The sequence below is a fragment of the Megascapheus bottae genome, chromosome 10 (assembly GCF_031878675.1).
Source record: "Megascapheus bottae isolate mThoBot1 chromosome 10, mThoBot2.hap1, whole genome shotgun sequence".
NCBI lineage: Eukaryota > Metazoa > Chordata > Mammalia > Rodentia > Geomyidae > Megascapheus > Megascapheus bottae.
This window is the reverse complement of record NC_143518.1, coordinates 55,632,495-55,659,047: the sequence shown is the minus strand read 5'-3', so window position 1 is coordinate 55,659,047 and position 26,553 is coordinate 55,632,495. Positions and strand designations below refer to the sequence as shown.

Here is a 26,553-nt window from a genome sequence, read left to right as displayed (position 1 = left end):
AAAACGTGTACATAAGCTTACTACCTGACAGTGAGCAGGGATGGCATGCTGTTGGCTTTACTGTCTGTGGAAAACTCTAATCACAGAAGTGGTTTACAAGTAGATTTAAATTAGCACAGAAAACTATGGGAACCAGATTCCAGATGTGTGACAGAATCAGGGAATGGTGAGTCCAGCATTGTGTCACCTGGGTCCCCGCTCTGGGCATTGTTCACATACCCTCTCAACTCTATTCCTGTCTCCCAAAGTCCCCTCATGACCCTTCTGGCACACCTATGCTGGGTTGTTGAGCCAGCCTTCCTGCTGCCTGAGGAGCCCGGGACCTCCTGTGTGTGATGATGATGACAGAGACCTGGAAGTCCACAGAGGAGTCTGAACCATAGCTGGTCTAGCCAGCAGCCCTGCCGGTTAGCCAGACTCTCTTCATGTGCCACGTAGGTTCATTGTGTTTGGCCAACTGTCACCCCAGGTCTATGATAAGGCAGCACTGGCACAGGCATTCCCATTTGTAAACTGAGGCTCCCCACCCACAGTTTGCAGGATTGATTAGTAGAAGAATCCCTGTAAGAAAGCAAAGCCTGAATTGAAGGCTGCTTCTCCTGCTGTGATATCACACTGCCCCGTCCAGATGGAGGCAGCTGAACTGTGTGGCCATGGATCCTTTAGTGGATGTTGTCAGTCCCTAGACAAGGAAAGAGTGCAAGCAGGGGCAAGTGCATAACTATTGAGGGAGTTCCCACAAGAGGGTTAATTTAGGCTGTGTTACTCAGGTGGCCCACACTGCTTTGCAGCCCCATACGACCCTTTTCACAGCAGCACTACAGAGTCCCACATCACCCCTATTTTACTGAGAAGAGAATACAAGTCCACAGAGGCTAAGATCTTGTCCCCAACCCCCATCTTAGAAAGTGACCTGGCCTGGGTTCGAATCCCCACATCCAGCTTTGACACCTGTATGGCTGACCCTTTAGATTGGGGGCTGCAGTGTGTTTTTAGGATGGCTTTTTCCAAGTTTCATCAAAACATTATATAAAGTTTCTGAGCCCATTGCCACCAAGTTCCAGATGCAAATTTGCCTTGGTAGGCCCAGCTAGGGCTACAGCTCCATCTGGGAAACCTGGTATAAAGGAAGCCACCATTCTCCATGTCTCCCTTTGTTCCTGGCTATGGCCATCTGGAGCTGCCCCAGGCATCTGCTCTTGAGCCTGCTAGCCCTCCCTGCTCCTCCCACCCAGCATGAGGCATCTTTCTGTACTGGGACTCCACCCCCAGTCCCGCCCCAAACCCCAGGGCCTCAGCTCTTTGTGGGCTCAGGTCTCTGGGAGCAGACACCTGTCCTCTGTGGCCTGCTGGGAAACCTTCAATTTCCCAAATGGATCCATTTGGTTAATTGCACTCATACTCCCTAAGCCCCTCTGCCTGTCAGCAAGAAGCTGGACCTCCTCTCTCCAAAAACAGTACCACAGGCCATGGCAGATACACAGCACAGGCTCAGGACAGACTTCTGCATATCCTTGGCAGCTGGGCTGTGGCATAGTCCATTAAGGACTGTCTTTGGCTTCCCTATTTCTCTGCCCTCACGCTGATTTTCTTTCAAAGACGCAGCACCTATGCTTAGCTGTGTTGTCCTGTGGGATGGGCAGGGCAGGCATGGGGATGTGGCCTACTCAGAAGCTCTGATGTCCAACTCTTTCCTGCTGAAGATGCCCTTTCTGCTGACCCATTCCGTGGGGGGGGGGGGCTCCCCCACTGGCTGCTAGGCTTATCACACTTATCACTGTCTGAGTTGTTGATACTAATCAGAGGACCAAAATGGCAAAGCAAAGCATGAAGCCCAAAGCTCTGTATACACCATGGCTTCCAACAGTGTCTGCAGTGTCCATAAGCCCAGCCACCAGCACTTGGTGACCAGACTTCTAGACAAATGATACACCTATCTCAAAACTCAGCAAAAAAAACCCAAACCCACCCTGTTTCTCCCTGCACTCCCTTTTAGTGCCTACTGCAGCCTATGGAAGCAGCCTGCCTGCCTGCCTGCCTGCTTGGACGACAGTTGGATGCTGACTGCTGTCTGTATGGCATGTAAATGCCTTCTTCATTTACATGCCATACAGAGGGAGATGGGAGAGAAAAGAAGGGAGGGACAGATGCCATTCCCTCCTGCTGGCACTCCTTTCCCCACTTGTCATGGCAGACAGGAATTTTAAAAATGCAAAGGGATTGTGTGGCCCTTGGACTGGCAACAGCCAACAGCTATAAACACTTCATAACTAACCCAGCTGGGGGCTGGCATGGGAGCCAGCGGGATGAGGGGGTGGAGGGCTTGGAGGAGCGTATGGAGCAGGAGCGAGGGAACCCAGAGGCACTATGGCTACTCTGCAGGTGCCCCTCTGTCTCTTAATCTTATGTGATGAACTCTAGGGTAAAAAATAGTTTCTTGGCATGAAGCCAATGCTGGGCAGCCTGCATACGTGTTGTCTGCTTTCGAGATATACAAAGGACCTTTGGAGATCTTTCTTGGTCCAGCAGAGTAGTTCATCAGTTGTGGTTCAGGGAGAAAGGACCAGTGGCTTTTGAATACCAGGTATGTGTGTGCCTGGCTGTCGGAGTCCTTTGTCCCCGTCCCTCTCGACTTGTAGGGGGGATGGGGGAAAACACACCCCGAACAGGTCGAGCCACGAGAGGAGAGGGCCCCCTGTCCTCCCGCACTCAGCCTTCCTTCCCCGGAGCACAAGCAGAGACGCCATGCAGCTTCATCAAGGCAGGAAAATCTCTCTGTTCCCCAAATTCCTCCTCCTAATATTCGGTGCCGTAGTCTATCAGCACAACAGGTGGGCAGGACAAAGAGGTCCACATGTTTACCCCTGCTGCAGGTCTCAGCAGAAAGTTGTTACTTGGCCCCCCAGCACCTGGCCATGGGCTATATGAACCCATGAATCCTTTGAATAACCACCACAGCAGCATTGCAATGAAGAAGTCTATTTTTATATTCTTAAAGACCAGAAAACTGCAGCTGACAGCAAACGTGGGGCTGAATGGGTCCATGGGCACACTTGCCCTTCATGTGCCAGGGGAATTGCATGTTGCTTCCTCTTGTAACTGAATCTCTGAGTTCAGAGATGATATCTGGCATGGTTCTCCTATCTGCATGGTATCCCAGCTTGCTCATAGTCCACCAGAACTTAGGAAATCCTGCCCTGTACCACCTTCACACATTCTCAGTGAGGGGCAGAGAACAAAGGGGGCAACACTTGTCTTGTTGCATTCATCTCATAATGTGATTTCAGTGCTGAGGTCACCTCATTCATCTACCCCACATTTCTCTTGTAGTCTTGTTTCTTTTTCTTCTCCACCACTGTCAGCCTGTAGTTTTGAACTGGCTTTAGAACTGTGATATGTCCAAACTAGGCCTGGAATCCCCCAAGTAGAAGGAAGAATAAATAGCTCACCCTGAGGGATGCCTGGTGCAGGCATATCCAGATGGTTGGTCCTCAGGTGGACCGTGGTATAGACTCCAAATTAACACCCTACTCAAGGAGCTAGGGGACTCACAGTGCCAGGTGTGGCTTTTTCTCTTGGAAGAGAGAGAGAGAGAGAGACAGAGACAGAGACAGAGACACAGACAGAGAGACAGAGCAAGACAGGAGAAAGACAATAGTGCAATAGTGACAGAGAGACACAGAGAGAAGGGTTGGCTACAGCCAATTTCCTTCTGTATTTCATAACTCACTATGGATAGCAACTAGATAATTAATAACGTAAATCATGGCATAAGAACTTAACTCTAAGTCTTTTATTCTTTTCTTTCAAACTAATCAGTATCAATGTATTAAAGTTATAAATCTCAAGACTAATGATTCCTCAAACTTTTATTTGCCATTTTATAATTTTCTTGAATCTTGCAAACAGTCCTTTGATTCGAACCTTTATTTGTAAGTATAAGCATCCATTTTCCTTTATGAAGTCCTACAATTTTTTTGTTTTTTTTATTGTAATTAATAGAAAGGTTACATTATATCTGCCAGATAGAAGGTGCATTACTTCACAAACATTGCTACCCTTTCTCATATTTTTGTTCTTATAATTTTTTTTCTAACAAGGTCTTCCAAACCTTATGTAATCATTTTCTAATGAACATTTTGAAACAATGGTTTTAATAAGTCATGATATCAGTTTTATCAATTTATCTATATAAAGTCTACAACTCAAGGATTTTTAGCATATGGTATGTAGTAGATTTAGTGCCTAGAGTTGTGCAACTATCATCACAGAGAACTGTAGGATATTTCCACCACCGGCCCTTAGACCCTTACAAAATCCATACCATTGGCATCCCATTGGTGTGTTCACTTCTACTTGGGCCTTATAAACTGTTGTTTTACTCTATGTCTGTGAATTTGCCCACTGAAGACATATTAGAGAAATGAAATCATACAGTATGTGGTGTTTTGTGTCTGGATTCTTTTGCTTAGCAAGGTATTTCCAAGGCTCATTCATGTCTCTGGACTTGGCTGAATAATATTCCATTGTGTGGAGAGATCCAAATTTACCTACTCGTCTGATGGATGGCCAGGTCATATGCACTCAGTCTCTTCTGATACAAATTCCAGAGTGCCTTGAGCTAGAGAGGCTTGCGTGAATAAGGATATTGGTAGCAGGGTATCCATCCATCCCAGTGAGGCCACGGGGAAAAGGACAGAAAACCAAGGTGAAGATTTACAGTGGTTATTGGGAAAGAGGGAGTGCCAGGACTTAACTCAGCCAGTTAGGCCAGCGGGCAGACACAGGCCTGCCCCTCACCCCCAGCACAGAAGAGCTGTGTTATGGTGGATGCAGCCTTTCTGGAGGGCTCCAGTCCTGCTCGAGGCTTGTGATTCCCAAGGCACCCTGTGAGGTGCTTTGTGTCCACAAGTAGCAGGTGTGCTGTGGGCGCACTAGATGTTCCCAAATCCCCCTCGTGGCTGTCACCTGGAGTGAATGTCTCTTCCTTCCCTCCCCCTTTCCCTGGCCCTTCCTCTTTCCCAACTTATTAAAGAGCAAGTGGCTCAGGTTTCAAACTAGAGATTCATTCTGGCCATTGAGCAAGAAGCAGCTGCTTTTCAGCCACATCTCTAATCCTTAATCCAGGTGTCCTCTCCGCCCCTCCGCATATGGGAGTCTATCTGATAGCATTTCCTCATCCCATGAGCTCTGTGACCTCAGCCCTGGCAGAAAGAGGAGGCTGTACCCACCAAGTGCCTGCAGTGGAGAAACCCAGCCCCTCACTCCTCCCTAGTCTTCCCTGACAAAGGGAGAGAGCCATGCATGAAGCACAAACAGCAAATACATGGAGACCACCCCCTATGACCTTGACATGGGGAGGAGGGCAGGAGTCAGTCCCACAGGTTAGGTTTCCTTGGCTGTGTGACAGTCCTAGAAGATGACGGGTGGTCTCTACACAGGTGAGGAAGCTGTCACTCACCCCTACCAGCTGTGGGAGAGCTCTTGAAGCAGATGGATGAGTGCTTTTTTCTCCACCAAATGTCCCTGGTCGTAGTGTGATTCAGTCACTATCCCCTTGCAAAAGGAGGTGCGAGAGTGTGAGGCAGACTGGCCTGCTTGGAAGATACTAAGACTTGGGCTAAGGGTGATATGCTCTCTCAGGACAGAAGCCAGGAGCTCCTCCTCCTAACCTGCGTCTTCCTAAGGTCCCTCTGCCGTTCCCTTCCTTGCTTCGTGTTCTGTCTCCCTGGGACAGGCTGGTGGTCCTTAGTAGGTGGTGTTTATTTGTTTGTTTGTTTATTGTTATTATGAAGATGTACAGAGACGAGTAGGTGGCATTTTGAGTTTTTTGTTTTTTGTGGGGTTTTTTTGCCAGTCCTGGGCTTGAGCTCAGGGCCTGAGCACTGTCCTTGGGTTTTCTCAAGGCTAGAGCTCTACCACTTGAGCCTCAGCACCACTTCCGGCTTTTTTCTATGTATGTGGTACCAAGGAGTTGAACCTGGGTCTTTGTGCATGCTAGGCAAGTACTCTACCACTAGGCCAAACTCCCGGCCGCCATTTTGAGTTTTTAAGGAAACTCTGGCGTCCATGAGCTGAAGGGAATGGTGCATACTCAGGTGGCTAGCTGTAATTTTGGTCCTTCCCTGGAAGGAGAGAGAAGGAAGGAAGGAAGGTGAAGTGGGGAATCACAAGGCAGAGCAGAAGACAGAGCCTCAGGTGGGCCCATGCTGGCCACTTTGCTAGTAGTGGGTTTCACAGCCCAAAGTAGCTAAGACAGAGCCCCAGGAGGAGACATGGGAGGTTGGGATGGGGGTGATGCCAATTCTGAGGCTAGGGCATCTGAACCTCAAGATTCAGGGTCTTCTGTGGTGTGGTTTCAAAGGTAGCCTTGATTAAGGTCAGATAGAAAGCTGAGGGGCAACCAATTCTGGAAAATAGATGGCATGTCTTCTGAGTTGAGGCTGGCTCTGCTTCTAAGTACATTCTCTTCTTCCTAGCCAGCTGCCACTCATTACCCAGGTTCCCCAGCAGTTACACGTGTCACATGTAACTGTGAATGGCTCAAGGTTGAGCAGTTGCCTAAGTAATCCTAAGGCCCAATTCAAACCCCAGTACTGATTCCCCCCAAACCTCCAAACTCTGATCAGAAGTCATATCATCCGAGACATACTTGGCCCTAAGGAGTCAAGTATCTCCTAGTAACAGGAAATACCTGATAAGATGCCTGTTCCTGCTGCCGGGAATGTTCTTCTCACAGAAGAAGGGGGACCCCACACAGATGCACACTGAAGAGGAGTCTATACAGCACATGGATGTGGGAACAGCTAGTCCCAGGAGGCAGGAGGACATGATATAGGGAAGCAGTGAGGGGCTCATAGAGAAAAAGCGGGGGGGGGGGGGAGAGTGGCTTAAGGAGGACCTTGGTGTAGAGGAAAGGTAGCAGATAGAGAAGGGAGGCAAAGGGATTTCCAGCCTCAAGGGAGCTGGACAGGGGCCAGTGTGAGCCTGGGGACTGGAGTGGGGTTACATAGCTGTAGGTCACCAGGAAGAATTGTGCTGAATGCACTTGAGAATGTGGAGGTTATTCCTGAGGCCCCTTAGCTGTTTTTTCTGGTGAGACAAGCGGGATAGGGCTGGTCACAGACAAAACGCACGGGCTCTCTTTCTATTCTTGAAGAAAATAAATACATAGAGATTAGTGTGGTGGCACATTACTGTGTAAATGGTGGTGACTTTGAGGCTCGTCCAGGTGAATGTGAGCTCCTTCCTGGGATGCTCCTGGCTCCTCCCACTTCTGCACCTCTTTCTGACTCCTGGACAGATTGATTCCAATGAGTTGTAATAAGCCTTGTGGCATGTTTTCGGCAGAGTGGCTGAGTTTTGCGTTGGCTCTATGGGCTTTTATTATCTCTCTGCTTCCCCACAATTTCCTGTGGCAGTCATGTGTGAATGTGTTCTTTACTTGGTTCTTGTAGTACTATTCTAGTCACTCAATTAGTTTATTCCAAGAGTTTAATTGCTGGCATGTGGCCTTGGAGCTCTATCTGTTGGTGGCTTCCAAGGCATTAATTCAGGCGCATAGCCCAGGAGAGTGGCAGAACTGTTTTATTCATGGCTCTGATGCATTTTAAATTGAACATATTCCATGCCAAGTTCTTGGTCTCCTTGTACCCCTGAAATGACCGGAAGCTAGTCACTCCTCCTCTTTCTGTATTCTGTGTGTGTGTGTGTGTGGTGTTTGTGTGTGTGTGCATGCCTGTGTGTGTGTGTGTGTGTGTGTGTGCATGTTTGAGCACTAGCCTTGAGCATGCCCATGTATGAGCACACTGGTAATAGGATTTGAATTCAGGGCCAAGGTACGGTCCCTTATCTTTATTCCTCAATGCCAGTGACCTCCTACTTTGAGCCAAACCTCCACGTGTGGCTTTTTGCTGGTTCATTGGAGTCTCACAGATTTTCATGCCTGGGCTGGCTTTGAACCTTAATCTTCAAATCTCAGCTTCCTAAGTAGCTAGGACCCCAGGCATGAGCCACCAGCATCTGGCCACCTTATGGTCTTTGTTCCTCAGTTACCTCTGAAATATAAGCTCCAGGAAAGCAGAGAAGGCTGTCTACCTACACCATCCTGTGGCTCAAGCTGGATGTCTGCTGACTGCTGTCCGAAGTCCTGGGCCATTTCTGGCTCCAGGAGCCAGAGCTGCCAGCTGAGCTGCGTCTTGGGCTGTTAGGCTTCTCGCCTGTCACTTCAGACATGTTGTGACCACCAGCACAACCTGCCTAGATTGGGGCTATGGGAATGCAGGGGGCTCCCAACAATGACAGCTTGAGGAGCTGTGGGCATCTTGTCATCTGCCAAGAACAGCTTGCAGAATCAACACCAGGGGCCTCCATTCTGGGGGAAGGAAGCAAACCCAGACCTGACAAGAAAGGAAAAGTAGACAAGGCGGCTTGGATGGTGATGGGTGCTTCTTACACTGTTTACCACTGATATTGATTGTGTCCTGTAGGCAAGAAGACTGTGCCCTGCATCTCTTGGTGGAAATCCCGCTCTCAGGCAGTAGCTGTGTTTACCCAGCTTGCACTGCATCTATGCCTGCTATGGTGCTTTGTGTAAGACTGGGCACTAAATCCTCAGGGACACTATTGTCCCCATGTTTTCACATGTGAAGTATGAGGATTCATTACATGCTCATGGCCTTCCACCTTGTAAGGCAGGGGTGGCTTCAAACTTGGCTGTCTGGCTGCATGGCCAATGTCCTTGCAACTGTCATGTCCAGTGTCTTCCCTCGTCAGATATTACTGAATTTACATGGATCCAGTCTCACTTACACCCCATTTTAAACCAAATCTCTCACATGGCTCGCAGGTATCAAGTCCTGGCAGGTGGCTTAAGTGTGTAGGGCATCCCCGGGTAAGGAAACAGAGCTCCTATAGTATGTTATTCAATGTCACAAGCTCAGCCAGGCATGGTGGCTCTTACCTGTAATCCCAGCCCTTGGGAAGTTGAAGTAGGAGGATCTAAGGTTCAAAACCAGTAGTAAGATCTTGTCTCAAAAAAATGAATATAAATAAATTTATTTATTTTTAAATGCATTTATTTTTGATTACTAAAATTTTTTAATGAAGCATTTGAAATTAAATGTCCTTGGGCTGGGAGTTTGGCCTAGTGGTAGAGTACTTGCCTAGCATGCATGAAGACCTGGGTTAAATTCCTTGGTACCACATACATAGAAAAAAAAAGCTGGAAGTGGTGTTGTGGCTCAAGTGGTAGAACTCTAGCCTTGAGAAAGCCCAAGGACAGTGCTCAGGCCCTGAGTTCAAGCCCAGGACTGGCAAAAAAATATATCCACTGGATTTAGTGGCTCCATCCTAAATGACTTGGGAGGCAGAGATCAGGGGATTGTGGTTTGAGGCCAGCATGGAAATAAAAAAGATGGCAAGACTCCATCTCAGTGCAGTGGTAAGTACTTGTTACCCCAGCTAAAGGGGAAGCACAAGTAGGAAGGTTGTGGCTCAGGGGAGCTCATGCATAAAGCAAGACACCTCCCTCAAGAGCAGCCAACACAAAAGGGGAGTAGAGACATGGTTCAAGTAGTAGAGTGCCTGCCTTACAAAAGTGAGGCTTGGGGCCAGGAGTTTGGCCTAGTGGTAGAGTGCTTGCCTAGCATGCACGAAGACCCAGATTTGATTCCTCAGTACCATATACATAGAAAAAAGCAGAAATGGTGCTGAGGCTCAAGTGGCAGAGCTTGAGAAAGTCCAAGAACAGTGCTCAGGCCCTGAGCTCAAGCCCAGGACTGGCAAAAAAAAAAAAAAGGCTTAGCATTCAATCCCCAATACACACACACACACACACACACACACACACACACACACACACACACACACACACACACAACCTGATTTGGTCCTTGCCAAGAGTTTGAGAATCTAGGAATTTGCACATTTGAATGGTGCCAGGATGATTTTTTTTCTTTTCTTTTTTTGGTGGGGGGATCAGTCATGGGGCTTGAACTTGGCCTGAGCACTGTCTCTGAGCTCCTCAGCTTAAGGCTACCTCCCTACCCTTGAGCCAAGCCCCACTTTCCATTTTCTAGAGGTTTAGGTTCTTCTGTGTCTGGGCTGGCTTTGAACTTGATCCTCAGATCTCAGCCTCCTGAATAGCTGGGTTATAGGCGTGAGCCACCTTGCATCCTGGCAGTGCTAAAGAAGCATTCCCTGTCCTTTCTGTAATGCACTGCTCCACAGTGGGCTTCTTTGTGAAGCAGTGAGCTCTCAATGTAGTGTGGCCAAACAGTTCATGGTCAGGTGGCTCCACCTTCGTCCTTTTCTCTCTTTGTGCACATGTGGAGGGATGGCAGTCTCTTGTGTCCACATCCCATCACCCACCTTTCTCATCATGGCCCTCATTTTATAAGCATGTTGTAGAGACCAGCATGATACTTCCTTTAAGGAGGTGAAGCACATACAATAAGCCACAGTTGCATGATAGATCATTAGTAATGTATACAATAATCACCTCTTTCTAGTTCCAAAACATCGGTCTCATCTCCAGGAAATCTAAACCATTAAGCAAAGTCCATCCCCAGGCTGTGGTCACCAACGGTCTGGGTTGTCTATGCATTTACTCATTCTGGATACTTCTTAGACAGAATTCATTCATGGATCATTTAGTACGTGACTTCATTATACCTGTTTTTCATCATAACCTATGTCAGTGTTTCTTTCCTTTTTTTTTTTTTTTTGTTTTTGTGGTGGTCCTGCGACTTGAACTTCAGGCCTGGGTGCTGTCCCTGAGCTTCTTTTGCTCCAAGCTAATGGCTCTACCACTTGAGCCACAGTGTCATTTCCAGCCTTTTCTCAGTAGTTTATTGAAGGGAAGATCTCAGCCTGCTGAGTAGCTAGGACTAAAGGCATGAGCTACCAGCACCAGCTAGTTTCCTTTCTTTTTGTGGCTGAATAATATTCCCTGGTGTGTGTACACTGAAATGCTTTCCTCCATTCATTTCTGGATGGACCTTTGAGCTCTTTCTACCTCTTAGCCATTACAAATGATACTGCTATGAACATTGCCCTGATACTTCTCTGAGTAACTGGTTTTTAATCATTTTATCTTATAGGCACATACCTTCGAGAATGAAGCCTTCTATGGCAATTTTATCTTTAACTTTTCAAGGAATGTCCAGACTGTATGCTCTCTTTGAAAATAGCAACTTCTCTCTGGGACTTTACTGCATATCAAAAATGAGGTAGTGGAGTACTTCAGAAGCCTTAGGCTTGGAGTTAGGACACCTGGGTTTGTTTCTTAGCTTTGCCACTAACCAGCCAGGCTAGGCAAGTTCCTTTCCCTCTCAGGCTCTTGCATTCTTATCTGAGAAGTAAGGAGATGTATGAAATGAATTAATTTTAATTTATTCCCTTACAATTTGGTTGGAAAAGTTGCCTCTTTAGGGTAAAGTGGAAGAGAACCATGAAGCAGCTAGCTGTGCTTGGTGTCCTTTTTCTCTTGAGTTGTTAAATCATGAGATAAACACATTGAAAATGATTGGGCTTTCTAGTTAATGAACAGTTTGTAGTTTCCTTGCTCCATAACATCATATTCTTCTCTTTCCCATGATTTCCTACTGCTGGGCCGGTCCTGAGCAAAACCTGGTAGTCATGGAGCCAAAGCTGGAGCTGTCCTACTGTCCCTTCTAAAGTTGCTGAGCCTTCCCCTAACTCAGGTTCTGTCCACACCTACCTTTTGGCTGCAGGGCCTGTGTTTCACCTTTGGAGGTGTGTTTACCAAGGAGAGGCATTCCTAGGCAATTTGAGAAACTGTGTAAGAGCAGTCTTAGAAAGGTAGAAAAAAGAACCAGTGGCCCTGTGATTCCTTCTAGCAAAGCGTTCCTCTGTGGGAGATGTACTGTTCTCTCAATGCTTTTCCAGCAGGTTGATTTCCTGGCAAGAATGTACTGCCCAGCCACAGAAAGCACCCTCTTGCTCCATCTGGTGGTTTTCTAGAGGAATAGGAGTTGGTATAAACAAAACACACGATCTTACTAACAATCATTTGCTTTTTAAAAATCTATCTATATATCCTTCCATCACATATTTGAGACCTGCTGTGTCTTTTGTGCTATGATTAACTCTAGGAGTCTAACAACCAACAAAAGAGAGAAGCAAGTGGATGAAGGATGTGTGTGTGTGTTTGTGTGTGTGTGTGTGTGTGTGTGTGTGTGTGTGCGCGTGCATGTATGCTTGTTAAATGTGAGTTTGGAAGCAGGTATTAGAACTTTCTGCTGGGGAAGAAACTGCTAAGATGCGAATCAGAATCCTTCCACTTATCCTACATCCAAGCACAGGGATTGCAGTGGCTGATGACCTGCTTCCTACTCCAGGTCTTGAGAAGGATGGCCTTATCTCCCAGAAGCCTGCTCCTGTACTCTACCGTCTTGGATAGATGGTAGATAGTGGATATACAAGTGACAAGGGACTTTTAAGTTGCTGCCACTTATGTGTCCATGTGATAGACAGCTGTTAGTCCAGAGAAGCTGGAGGAAATCTGGAGAAGTTGCTTCCCCTTCCCCTTTGGCTTGATGTGGTAGAACAACAAACTGGACCAATTGTGGAGCCTCTGTGTTTCAGAGCCTCAGGAAATCTTACAGCACTGTGTAAGCTCTCAGTGCACACTTCTCCTGATCTCTCGGAATCTAGCTTCCTTGAACAATCATTTTTAACCCTTTTCTTATAAGTCCAAGAATGACTTTCTCGTGTGTAATGTTGAACTGTAATACACATCACCTACTCTGCTGACCATCAAAGCCTGTTTCTACTAGGTCACTGCCTCAGTTCTGCCGTTGCCTTTAGAAGGACAGTGCCAAAACCCACCACACTTTCATCGGGACAGCCACGTTTTCATGTCCATGACCCCAGGGCAGCCAATGTCACCCTGCTCCCTCTCTCTGGGATCAAAGGACATGGCTAAGATCTTGACTCTAGACCTCCACCCCATCTATACTCAGCACATGGTCCTGCGGGCTGTAAGCTTGCCATGGTTCTTCCAGCTCAGTAAGTGGCATCTTCTGAATGCTAGCAGCAGGACTGGTGTTTTGCTCTCGGGATTGTTCTGTGCAGAGTTGCCTTTTCTTCTACCACAGTGGTTCTTGGATAATGGTGCTTCCTGGGTTAGGTGATAGTGTCCAGAGAATTTGTGTGTGTGTGTGTGTGTGTGTGTGTGTGTGTGTGTGTGTGTGTGTGTGTGTGTGTATGTGTGTGTTTAAACTCGAGGACTGAACACTGTCCCTTATCTTTTTTTTGATCAAAGCTGGAATTCTACCACAGGAGCCACTTTTAGTGGCTAGTTGGAGATAAAAATCTCATGGACTTTACTGCGTAGGCTGACTTTGAACTATAATTCCCAAATCTCAGCCTCCTGAGTAGCTAGGATTACAGCCATGCACCACCAGTGCCTGGCTAGAGACAATTATTTTATATTGATGGCGTCCCTAGGCTCTACTAGCACTTGGTAGGTAGAGACCTAGGATGCTGCTAAACACCCTACAATACTTAGGACAGCTCCCCCCCCACCCCGCACCCACCCCCACACAGCAAGAACTACTTTGTCCCAAAAGTATGGCACTGAGGTTAGAAACCCTCAGGCACCCCTAATCTATGACCAAGGGGACCCTTGAGCTCATCCAGGCCCTGTAGGATTATTAGAGCAGAACACACATTCAAGAGGACCTTACTACTTTTGTATTTCTTTCCACAGCTGAGCTCTGTCCAGGAGGCCCACTTAAAGCAGCACAAGGCAGCAAGACCCCAAGGGCTGGGGAGCAGGGAGTGGGGCCTGGTGCCCAGGATGGCCAGGCAGCAGGCACCACCCTGGGTCCATGCAGCCTTCCTCCTCTTCTTCCTCAGCCTTAGTGGTGCCATCGAGATTCCTATGGATCGTGAGTTACACCTTCTGCTCATCTCTTTTCCTTCCTGATTGTGGGAAGAGGAATGGGGGGGAGGGGGATAAGGAGAGGTATGTGGGAGTGGGGTGAAAACTAAGACCTGTTAAGCTGTTGAGACAGGGTAGCAGTGGATTCTGGGATTCAGAGCTGATTTTTTTCTCTTAAGAAGTGACACAGGCTTGTGTTTGGAAATGAGAAATTGTAAGTTGCAGAGCTGTTCTCACAGGGCTGAGCTAATGTCTGGGGCTCCTGAAGGGGTTACCAGAGGTGACAGTTTGGAATTCTGAGAACCACATGTAGCCTCATATATGCAGAGCTGAACCCCAAAGCCTCTTGGCTGGAGTTCTCTGCAGGATGGAATGCCTAGAGTGTTGGGAAGAGAATTATCTTACAAAGTGCCTGGCTAAATAAGACATTACCATAAGGCCTGCGTGTAATGGTGGCCTTGGAACCAGGCAGGATGGGTTCCTTGCTTCCAGATTTCCCAGAGCCTGATATGCTGATCTAACAGAAGCAGTGTTCCCACTCGCCGGCCTGTGGCTGTGTTGAGATGGCCCGCTGACCGGGGTCACACGCGGCCCTGCCTGTAGATGCCTGTTCTCTTTGCCCTAGTGCTGACCTTTCTACCAGGATGTCTCAGCTAAAGAGTGGGTGCCACCTCTGCCCATGTTCTCTGTCTCAAGAGACGTGTGGTTCACGTGATGCTCACATGGGCCTGCTCTATCTTGCGGACAGATGTCAGGGGAGGAAGTGGGGGCGTAGCACAGCCTCTAAGAAATCCCCCTCAGTGGAGCTGTCCAAGTCAGAGCCTCTTTCATCCCACATCATCATAATAGCTTCCTGGAGGAATGGGCACCTCTGGATGACAGAGGCCAGAAGTGTCTGCAAGATACCCAGAAGCAAGGTAGGCAAGGGCCTTACTGCCACCCCAAATGTGTGTGAACTCGAGCACACAGAGCAGGAGGAGATGCGAGTTATGAGAGAAACTGTTCCCATGGTGACCGTCCATGCGGCTGGCTCAGGAGAGTTTCTCATTAACAGTCTCAGGCAGACAATCTAATAAGGAGCATGATAAGGCCATATCCCCAGAGGGGGGGCGGGTGCAGAGGAAATTGGGTTATCAAGAATGTGATGAAGGCTCATTTTTCTTCTGCCACTTCTCACTCACCTGCCACAGGATGCCTGGGGTTGGTGGGGGAGGAGCCCCTGCAAAGTGAACTTTCAGAAATACATGGCTCATGCTTGCAACCCCAGTTGCTCAGAAAGTGGACAGTTGGGAGAATCATAGTTCAAGGCAAGCCCAGGCAAAAAGTTATTAAGAACTCCCCCCTCAACCTGTTACCCCAGGTATATGTGAGGTATCGTGGGGGAAGATCTAGGTCCAAGGCTAGGCTCCAGCGAAATCACAAAATCCATCTGGAAAAAATTAAAGGTAAAGGGATGCAGGTGTTGCTCAAATAGTACAGTACCTGCCTACTGAATTGAAACACTAGTATTGCCAAAAGTAAATAAATAAAAAGACCTGGAGGCGTAGCTCAGATGGTAGAGAACTAGTCAAGCAAGCACCATGAAGTACCATGAGTTTTAAAAAAGTAGTTAAAAACTACTCCCAAAAAGGAAGGAAGGAGGGAGGGAGGGACGGAGGGACGGAGGGAGGGAGGGAAAGAAGAAGAGGAGGAAGAGAAGGAAGGAGAAAGAAAGAGCATTGACATCATCCACACTAAGAGTTGAGATTTGAGCTGGGTACCAGTGGCACACACCTGTAATCTTAATGTGTCACAAGGCTGAGGATCATGGTTTGAAGCTACCTGGGGAGGAAAGTCCATGAGACTCTCATGTCCAATTAACTACCAAAAAGTCAGAAGTGGAGCTGTGGCACAAGTGGTATAGTACTAGCACAAAAGCTCAGGGATCATATTCCAGGCCTAAGTTCAAGCCCTAGAACCAGCATATAAAAAAATAATAATAGGGGGCTGGGAGTTTGGCCTAGTGGTAGAGTGCTTGCCTAGCATGCATGAAGATCTGGGTTCGATTCCTCAGTACCACATACATAGAAAAAAGCTGCAAGAGGTGCTGTGGCTCAAGTGGTAGAGCTCTAGCCTTGAGAAAACACAAGGATAGTGCTCAGACCCTGAGCTCAAGTGCAGGACTGGCAAAAAACCAAAATAGAATTAAGATCTGAAAGTCACTGGAGATAGGGGCCTGGCAAAAACCTAACCTGTCTACCCCCACGTGATCCCCCAGCTAACTGAGAAGCAGAGCTCAACCTTAGCTGACAGCTTTGGAAACAGGAAAGCACAGAGCCAGGAAAATGGCTTCAGGCCTCTGTGTGAGAGAGGGTAGTCCTTGTGCCACACCAGTCCAAGTAGCTGTGTGGGCTCAGCAGGCCACAAGTATACTACACCTCCCAAGGGCTCCAGGCCATCATAGCATCTCCAGGTTGAATCTATAGAAGCTGATTCTCAGATAACAGCAAGGCTAGCTCTCTGACCCTTCTGGGAGGACCCAGTTGCCCTAGCAACCAGGCTTCTTCTTGGGCCTGTTCCCACGTCAGCTGTGCCTATCCTCCATCTCTAAGGATCTCAGGTCAGAGACTACCCTCCAGGTGTCCTGGGAATTCTCTGTGCCTGAAGGGCTGGGCACTGCTTCTCTGAGGGGTGGGGTTCAGCAACCTCCTGGACTAGTCCCCGGGGCTGCTGTACAGTCCCTCATTGAATGTCCAGCCTCCAGCTCTCACCATTTGCCAGTGATGTCACATACATCTTCCTCCCACCCACCACCTGCTTCCCCTTAGCTCCAAAGAGGACAGCATGACCTTGAAAACAGCAAAGGGTCACCTCATCAGCCAGAGGAAAGTCATCCAAAAGAGAGTCTGTTGGCAGCTTGGCCCTCCATCTCCCTCATGTACCATGGGGACCTAGTAATTCCTTTCAGGAGCCCACAGAGAGGCCTGTCTCGTGGGGGAGACACTCTGCCCCCTCCCCCTTCATCCAAATAGCACGGTAGGATGGCCTCAGTAACAACCCCCACAGGCTCCATCCTGGTCCTCTGAGGGAGGAATGCGGGCCAGAAGAAAGGTTCATGAAGGCAAAACAGCCTAGAGAGGCCCCTGCTCACACTGTGGGGCCAGGGTAGAAGAGATTTTCTTCTCCTTGGAGGACAGAGGTAGACATTCATTCCTCACTTGACAGACAGCAAGTTCCATAAAAGGAAAGGTGAGCAGGTGATGTGACACTGGATAGGAGTTTGGATGTCCTTGTCTCAAGACAGGCCATCCCCACTCTCTCCTCCTCCCCCCAGGGTAGCTTGTCTTCTAGATGGATTGTATTCCTGTAATAAATTCCTTAGAAGCACAGGCACAGCAGTGGCTGCCATCGTCATTGTTTCATTAAGCAAGTAGCTGGTAAAGAAGGCCCTGGCCAGATGGGCTGCAGGGTTGGGGGCAGCAACCATCCAGCCATGGCTGCCCTGTGAGTGTCTGTCCTCTAAGGTCTCCCTTCTAACCCTTATCCCAAGAGTCAAGGGGACAGGGCTCTGAGGCCACTCACTTTTCCATCTGTGTGTGCCTTGGTAAAGATGAGCCCTGGACCAGGCCTTGGAGAACCAGTGTTCTATTCCAGCTCCCTAGCGCACTTCTGTGGGGTCTTATCCAAGGGGCTGCCTTTACTCGTGGATTTGAGATTTGCTAAACCAGCTTTGACTTTACAAGGGAGGCCAGAATCTGTGTGGGTGAAGAAGGCAGGTCCTGTCAGGTGGCCAGCTGGGGTGAGACCAGAGCCTCAGTTGACCCTCTGTTGGACACTAAAGCCTTGGTTGACCCTCCATTGTACACAAGGATCCAGACGAGGCCACTGAGGCCTGGAATTGTAGAAATCTAGGCCTAGGCTAGTGGCCAAAGGAGTGGTCTCAAAAGCCAGCCCTGCCTGTCTGAGAGTGCCCCTTCTTCCTGTTCCTCCTCTGCCAACTGCATGGGCATCCTGCCTCTCCTAGGCCCCTGGTAGAGAATGGTGTTCAGGTGGAGCTCATAGAGCATGTGTTCAGAAGCCACACATTCCCTCTCTCCTGTCCTCCTCACCCCTCCCTGGACAAACATCACTTCTGTGTTCCCTGGGCCATGCCTCCCTGGCACACATTGAACCATTTCACTGCTCACACTGTTCTGACTTTCCCCTGCTGGCAGTAGGGTGTTCATAACTGCCATACTCTCCTGGATCCTGCCCTTCCACCCCGCTGGGCTTCTCTGCGCCCTTGGTCCAAATTGAGCTCTGGCCCCTCCGGGCTGCCTTTTCTGAGCCCCCCTGTTTCTCTTCCACATCTCACTCCATTCAGGCCAGAAAGCCTCAAGGTTGCCATGGTTCTGCTGAGCCTACAGCCTCCTCTTCTGCCCCACAGCACTCCTGAAAATGCCAGCTGTGCCAGTGCCGACTCTGACATCTCACCCGTGTGAGATGAGATGGCAAGCTGCTTCTTAATGCTTAAGGAAAGGCATGAGATGTTATGGAGGCACATGTTCTGTCTTCCCCAGATACACTGGAACCAAGACATTCTCCCTGTAAAGAACACATGCGTCATCTAGAACCTTGCTATCCAAAGCATGGTCCACAGACTGCCTTCCTCAGTATCCCCCGGCCCTTGTCACAAAGGTAGACTTTGGGCTGCGGTTCAGCTCAGTGGCAGAGCACTTGCCTAGCATTTGCAAGTTTCTGGGTTCTGTCCCTACCACTGTGGACTAAAACAACAACCACAAAGAAAAACAGAATCCAGATCCCAGCCCAGCTAAATTACAACCTGCCCATTAGCCAGACTTAAGGTGATTTGTGTACTTGTTAAAGTCTGGAAAGCAGAAACGCATACGCGCGCGCGCGCAGACACACACACACACACACACACACACACACACACACACACACACACGTGCATGTATCTGTGTGGGAGCCTGGTGTATTCCAGCGAAGCTTAGTGGTCCCTGCCCCTTTGTCCACTCTGGGAGCAGTGGGCCTCTCCACTGAGGAGAGAGCGTGCTTGCACGTGTGGAAGAGGAGAGGATGAGAAGTGAGGCCACAGGCCTTGATGGGTGCTGAGGCCTCCACATCCTAGGCCTTGGCCCTGCAGCAGTGGCTCAGAGCCAGCACTTTCCTTGCACTTCCATCCTGCCTCAGCCTCCCCTTTCACGGTGGCCTAAGGATCCTACTTTGCTAAGGACATCAGATACCAGGAAACATCTTCAGGGCCTCCTTCAAGCAGCATTGTCACGTATGGACTTTGTGCTCCTCTGGTCCCCTCTCCTTTGGTCAAAAGCTTGTCTTGCTCTGTGGTGTGGTTTGGGTCTCCCAGGGAGGCCTGGCTGGGTCTGTTCCCTAAGCCTTCTTTGCTCTCATATGAGCTCTGCAACTGGAAGGAGAGAACCCCATTCATGCCATCCCCACCCCTCTCCCTGCATGCTGGGACATAAGGACACCTAACAGTAGTATATGATAACAGTTTTTTTTTCTTTTCTCCCCCTCCCAATGCTAACCACTGGAACTAACAGCAAGCATTCAGAATGAGCGTAAGTCCTCTGTGAGCCACTGGGAGGGGAGAGGGAGGCAGGAGGGGCCAGATGAGGGGCACTTGAGGTGGGGGACTTCACAGTGGGGCCTGCTGCTGGAGCTTCTGCAGGGGCTCTGACTCCAGCCAAAAGTTGTAAGGTCCCTGACCATAAGGACAGAGAGACGTTCCCTGGGGCATCCTATTGTGAGCCTGAAAACAAGAAGGGTTCAGAAGAGGATCTCTGGAGGAAAGCTGGGGTGCCTTATAGACACTGCTGCTTCTCAATCCTCCAGTGGCTGACCCAAGCCCCCCAGGTCAGTGTGGTTCTCTGGCACACAAGAAGCCCTGGGAAGTTCTCCGGGACGGAGAGCTCCTTCAGTTCTTTCTGCACTTTGGGTATCTATGGAGCCTAAGGCTCAAGAACGACCGGGTCCTACATTCTAGAAACACAGCTGCTTTTGTTCCTGTATTCATTTCTCAAGGACGTTGTTTGCCATGTGGTGTGCTGGGGGAACTCAGAGTCTGGATTCCAGTTTCTCAAAGGGGTCTTAGGCTCAGCCTTTGGCACCTACATCCTGAAGCCCCATTTAAGAAACTGCATCTCTGCTTACCCAGGTGGCCCATTCAGTGCCTGGTTTTAGCTACTTCTCAAGCTGGGACCTGGGTGAGTCCCTGAAGTTGTAAATTTCCCCCTCCCCCTTCCATGTGCCCTGCTGCAGTGACCCAGCCCCCGACCATCACCAAGCAGTCCGTGAAGGACCACATTGTGGATCCCCGGGATAACATTCTGATTGAGTGTGAAGCCAAGGGGAATCCGGCTCCCAGGTGAGTGGGGGAAAGGGATCCTTAGAAGATGCCATTGAAGCTGGGTGTCAGTGGCTCACATTTGTGGTCCTAGTTACTTGGAAGGCTTAGACTAGAGGGATCACAGTTCAGGGACAGCCCAGGTAGAAAAATCTGCATGTCTGTCCCCATGGGAGGAAGCTAGCTCAAAGGCACATGCCTGTGATTTCAGTGACCATGAGAAGCTGAAGTAGGCAGTGTGTCCAGGTAGGAAGCAAGATCCTATCTGAAAAATAACCAGTGAACGATAGGGCTGAAGGTGTGGCTGAGTGGAATCACACCAGCCTAGCAAATGTGAGGCCCAGAGTTCAAACCCCAGTCACACACACACACACACACACACACACACACACACACACACACACACACACACACACACCCCTCAGATTTAAATGCACTGCACAGCTCTGATCTCTCAAGGTTAGGTTCGTTTCTCAACTCTGAAGGCCTTGCTGATGGTGTAGATGCTTGGTTGTCCACCTCTGACTCCCAAGAGCAACACAGACTGGGTCCAGCAGGAGCTTCCCGTAGTCCTCAGACCCATCTGTCCATGGTATATCTAGCCTTGGAGGATACTTTCTGGTCATGTCCTGGCTTGAGTCAGTGGGAGCTGGGCCTGCAGGTCACCCTGTCTCAGGTGGGGGTCATTTGGATGGTTCGTTGGGCACTGGGGACCATGCTGCTAGGGGTTGGTCTTTTCCCTATGGCTAATTTGTCTGTGTGTGTTGAGGGAGGGGGGACAAGGACTCTGAAAATTGCCAGTCACCACTGCTCTTGCTTCTCTTCCTGCTCTACCTGGGCAGCCAAGACCATGAGGGCCTGGTCAGAGCAGATACATATGTTCTCCCAAGAGAAGCAGATACTTGCTCTAGGTCAGAACCCAGGCTTTCCTAGACAAGCATTGCATGTAATCCTGTCTGTGCACGAGGCAGAGAATGGAACGATCCAGGTTTGAAGTGAGTCCAGGCAAAAAAGTTAGACCTCATCTCAACCAACAAGTGTAGGTATGGCAGTTTACATCTATAACTCCAGCTCTATGGGAGGCAGCTGAGGCAGGAAGAATATAGTCAAGACTTGTTTGGGGCAAATAGTCTAAGACCCTATTATTATTATTATTATTGTGCCAGTCCTAGGGCTTGAACTCAGTGCCTGGACACTGTCCTAGGACACTTTTTGCTCAAGGCTAGCACTCTGCCACTTGAGTCAGAGCACTACTTCTGGGTCTTTCTGAGTATGTGGTGCCAAGGAATTGAGCCCAGGGTTTCATGTGTGCTAGGTGAGTACTTTACCATTAGGCTAGGGCTAGGAAAGGGCTAAGGTATGGTTCAAGTGGTAGGCTATACCTGCCTTCACGAGCACAAAGCCCTGAGTTTACACCCATTCTGTCTACTTGTGAATTATGTTCTTACGGAATCTCCCCCTTGCCCCCAGCGTTAGTCGAGTCTACATGGAGCCAGTGTTCTCAACCTTAGCAGCAGACCCTAGAAGTCTCTGGCAGACCTGGGTCACTGTTGTCCCTCCCCACTGTCCACAGCTTCCACTGGACCCGGAACAGCAGATTCTTCAACATCGCCAAGGACCCCCGGGTGTCCATGCGGAGAAGGTCGGGGACCCTGGTGATTGACTTCCGCAGCGGTGGGCGGCCTGAGGAGTATGAGGGAGAATACCAGTGCTTCGCTCGCAACAAATTCGGCACGGCCCTGTCCAACAGAATCCGCCTGCAGGTGTCCAGTGAGTGCTGCGGGCAAGACCAGTGTTGGGATTGGGCTCTGTCCCTTGGCCTACTGATGCCCTCCATGGGGCACTCAGAAAGATTGTCTGGAAAGGAAGCTTCCAGGTCAGAGTCAGCCCTGCCCACCTCTTGTGGCCTTGTTCTCCAGTTCCCCCTCATTTAGGGCCTGCCTTGGTCCCAGCCCTCAGCTCACTTCATCACCCTGTCTCCTTTCCAGAATCTCCCCTGTGGCCCAAAGAAAACCTGGATCCCGTTGTGGTTCAAGAAGGTGCCCCCTTGACGCTGCAGTGCAACCCCCCACCGGGCCTCCCATCGCCAGTTATCTTCTGGATGAGCAGCTGTGAGTTCGGAGTCTTGTCTGGGGCCCAGGAGGAGGTTGAAAGGACTGAGTGCTGTGAGAGGCAAGGCCCACATGCCTGGGAACAGCTGCAGAGAGGCTGTTGAGTAGCTGTGTGCCTTGCAGCAAGTTGCTTAACATCTCTAGGTCTTCGTTTCATATTCTGGGAAAAGCAGGACTAACCTTATTGTAATGCAATGATGAAAAGTGATCACATACACAGGGTTCTCTTGGTAGTATTTGTAGTGAAGAAGAGGAAAGAAAGTGGGGAGCAGCGAAGCCCCCTCTCCATCTTTATTCAGTTTGGAGGCTCGGATTTACACTAACAGGACAGAGGGTGAAGGGGAAATGAAGCCTTTGATGAGGTGACCAGTTAGCAGAGTTCAGAGATTGTGCTGGCATATTTTCAATTAGAATAAAGGCAGACAGGGCCTTTATTTTTAATTAGAAGTTCTTTCCCTCCCTCCTTCCTTCCTTCTCCCTTTCCCCTTTTCCATGGCTTTCCTTTTCCCTCCCTCGCTGCCCACCTAGCTGCCTCTTCTGCTCCCCATTCCATTCTTCCTTCCCTATGCCTTCCATTTATTAATCTGTATATCCACCAGCCCACCATCCATCATTCCTTCCATCCCTGCATCTGCCAACCTACTTCCAAAGCAGGCTACCACACAAGAAGCAGTTGTCTGCGGTAAGGATGGCTTTGTGCAGTCTCTGGCCTTTTCTTCTCTCCACATCTATGGGGAGTCTGGTGGTTGGCCTCTGTGTTCCTGGTTTAGACTGTCCTCTCCTCCACCATGCCTGCTCCCATTGGATGCCACACCTCCTGTCCACCCTCACTGAGCTCTCCCCAACCTCGTCACCTTTAGCCTGTTCCTAGGTTACAGCACTTGCCCCAGATGGGCCTCCCTTGTCTTTATGAAACTGTGAGTGTGGTCATTTTATTCAGATACCGAAAGCCCTTCAATGGCCCTTCTCTCACCTGGGAGATGAGATCCAGGCTCCTTTCCCTGATCTCCTGGTCATGTCCCTCTGCCTCCTAGCCCTTCTAATCCTCCCTCCCTATGCCCCTTGGCCCCTGAATGGCCTGTGCCCTGTTAGCCTTTAGTACAGACTCTTTCTGCTTCTTAGAAACCTTGTAGGTCCTCTGTTCTGCCTGGTACAGGATGTCAGAGTTTAGCTCAGGCCCCCGAGTGGATTGAGCCCCTTCCTGCAGATCCATTCATCTCCTTCCTCCCCAGTGCACCCCACTCTGAACACCACCCTGCAGTTGCCTGCTGTTTCCTCTACTGGGCTAAGGCTCTTCCAAGGCTGGAACTGGTTTTCTCACTCATCTCCCTGTTCACCACCTAGCACAGGGCCTGGCACCTAATAAGCCTAGAGCAAATCTCTGAGAAATGATTTGAAGGGCTGACCAGCCCTTCATTGTAGGAAGCTGGCATTTTTGCTTTAACACATAATGATTTTTAAAACAACAGGATAGAAAAAGAGCTGGCTAAGAGTCAGCTTTAAGTGCATGCTAACAGCCCAGAACCTTGAGCTCTGCATTGGCATCAGTACTGATAGAGATACAGGCAATAGATTCTGCATTCTCAGGCACTTCTCTGATACCATTGATTCTAAAAAGCACATGCCTCTATATTTTAATATGTAAAATTGGGAGCCCTCCTAAAATCGAAGTTGTGCATTGTTGATTGCTACACAAATTATAATCAGGAGCTGCCCTCTTCTTAGGGGGGGTTCAGAAAATAAATAAATCAAAACATGGATATTATCATTATTGGTGGTTAATGTTGATTTAAGATGGCAAGGACAGTGGCCGGGAGTTTGGCCTAGTGGTTAAAGTGCTTGCCTAGCATGCATGAAGACTGGGTTCGATTCCTCGGTACCACATACATAGAAAAAAAAAAAAAAGATGGCAAGGACAAGTTCAAGTTCATTTAATTCAGAAACTTATTAAGGACCTCGTGTGTCAGGACCTAAGCTGGGTGCTGGGGTATAAAGATGAACCAGTCATGGCATGGCTTCTACCTTAGCATCTATAAAGTGAGAATATACCCTACTACAGATTTGAGAGGCTTAGACCACGTGATGTCAAGCTCCTGACCCCACCTGGTCCTCTGTGGCGATCATGTATCAGAATGGTGGCCATTACTCCTAACCCCCACCCCACCCCACCCCCCTCTGCTTCCCTTCTAGCCATGGAGCCTATCACCCAGGACAAACGCGTCTCCCAAGGCCACAATGGAGATCTGTACTTCTCCAACGTGATGCTGCAGGACATGCAGACAGACTATAGCTGCAATGCACGCTTCCACTTCACACACACCATCCAGCAGAAGAACCCCTTCACCCTCAAGGTCATCACCAGTAAGTTCAGCCCCTGTCCAGGGCTGGGGGTCAGAGGCAGCCTCTGAGCCCCCACAGCCCTGGCACTGCAGCTAGTCTAGCCATCCTTCTGGCTCAGTGTGCGGAGCCGTTGCTAATAGCCTTCCACAGCATTTCTTGATGCTGAAGCCTTGAGTCAAACTTGGTCCTGCGCTGGACCAGTGCGTCTCAGACTTTGGTGGGAATCAGAATCACACAGCAAGAGCCAACCCTGTCCTACTGAGACAGGTGAGGTTCTTGGAACCCTTGTTCTCATTCACATACCCACAGGGTCTGAGAACCACTTGCTCAGAGTCATCAAGCTGTCCCTACCTCAATCCCACAGCATGTTCTTTTTTTTTTTTTTTTGCCAGTCTTGGGCTTGAGCTCAGGGCCTGAGCACTGTCCTTGGACTTTCTCAAGGCTAGAGCTCTACCACTTGAGCCTCAGCACCACTTCCGGCTTTTTTTCTATATATGTGGTACCAAGGAATTGAACCCGGGTCTTCATGCATGCTAGGCAAGCACTTTAACCACTAGGCCAAACTCCTGGCCCAGCATGTTCTTTTATTCTAGTTATTACATGCTTCTCTTTCTTTCTAGAAGAAAGCTAAAACAGAAAAAAATTAGTGGACATAGAGAAACAATTTTATTTGATTCTTCAATGATATTTTTATGAAACTCTATGGAATCTCTGTTTGCAGATTTGTGCTTTACTTCATTTGTTTTCATTTCTGTTTCCTGATACAAATGCTCGTCATCATTTTCTGACCCAATAAAGAATCAGTGGAAGCAGACGCTGGTGACTCACACCTATAATCCTAGTACTCAGAGGCTGAGACCTGAGGATCATGGTTCAAAGCCAGCTGGGGCAGGAAAGTCCATGAGACTCTTATTTCCAGTTAACCACCAGAAATGGCACTGTGGCTCAAAGTTGTAGAGTGCTAGCCTTGATCAGAAGAACTCAGGGACAAGTTCAAGCCCCACAACTGACAAAAAGGAAAAAGAAGTTGGTGGCTCTCTGTGAAGGATGAGAAAAATGTAGTCAGAAACAAAAGGATGAGCCAGCCTGGGGCTTTTGCTGGAAAGCCCTCTTCCTGCACGGATGTTCAGAATGGTTTCTGTTGGTTTACACCTTGGATTTATAACATGCCTGGCATAGAAGATCCTCCCCAACCCAGAGAGACCTCGATTTGCCCAAGTTATGCTATGCATATCGTCAGTGCCGGGGGCGATGAGGGCTGTGAGAGGCCGTGTGGGGACAGGCAGTTTCCACCGGTTTCTACCATTTCCTGGTAGCCCGTGGCCCTCCCACCGAGAGGTGGCTGGTGATGCCTTAGGTGGGTGCCGCTGGGAAAGGGTTTGGGTGCGCTCACTCATCACTCAGGTGACCAGCGGTCCCGACCCCTTGGTTCTCTCCTTTCCTCCTCACTCCTTTCTCCCTTCTGGGGACAGGGCAGGTGCCTTGAGGCTCATAGGGAAAAGCCAGAGGGAAGATCGGAGCTGTTAAGTTCATGGTGCTCTCAAGCTGATCCTACTGAGCCTCTGGGTTACCACATGGACCTCAAGGTTTGCAAAGTCACCTGCTGCTCCTGGGCTTGAGCTAGGCGACCTTTTGCTGACCCAGGCAGAGGCCAGGGGGTAAACGGGTAGGAACTCATCCTCTGTAAAATTAAACAATTAGAGGGTTAGAAGTGGAACTTTCCAGAAACAGTCTATTCTCTACCTGAGCATGTAAGGGTCATTTGTTTCTGGGTCTTCCATTCCTCCGGAAACTCCTTCCTCTAAATGATAGAAACCGTCTAGGTGACTAGAACAGAATCTGCTGGC

General features: G+C 49.1%; 1 protein-coding gene across 8 annotated transcripts in view; it reads left to right on the top strand.

The window, feature by feature from the left end:
• The window catches only part of Nfasc (neurofascin), a 155,636-nt gene that overhangs the window by 75,380 nt on the left and 53,703 nt on the right, over positions 1 to 26,553 (top strand). For 5 of the 8 annotated variants that reach the window (XM_090341355.1, XM_090341356.1, XM_090341354.1 and 2 more), the window contains exons 1-5: positions 13,746 to 13,916; positions 20,171 to 20,276; positions 21,829 to 22,025; positions 22,244 to 22,366; positions 24,557 to 24,727. In XM_090341355.1, the coding sequence (XP_090197481.1) occupies positions 13,826 to 13,916; positions 20,171 to 20,276; positions 21,829 to 22,025; positions 22,244 to 22,366; positions 24,557 to 24,727 (688 nt within the window). In that variant the 5' untranslated portion in view covers positions 13,746 to 13,825. Of the gene's footprint in view, positions 1 to 13,735; positions 13,917 to 19,452; positions 19,471 to 20,170; positions 20,277 to 21,828; positions 22,026 to 22,243; positions 22,367 to 24,556; positions 24,728 to 26,553 lie in introns of those variants that run through there. The other 3 variants (XM_090341350.1, XM_090341349.1, XM_090341348.1) reach the window with 2 other exon arrangements.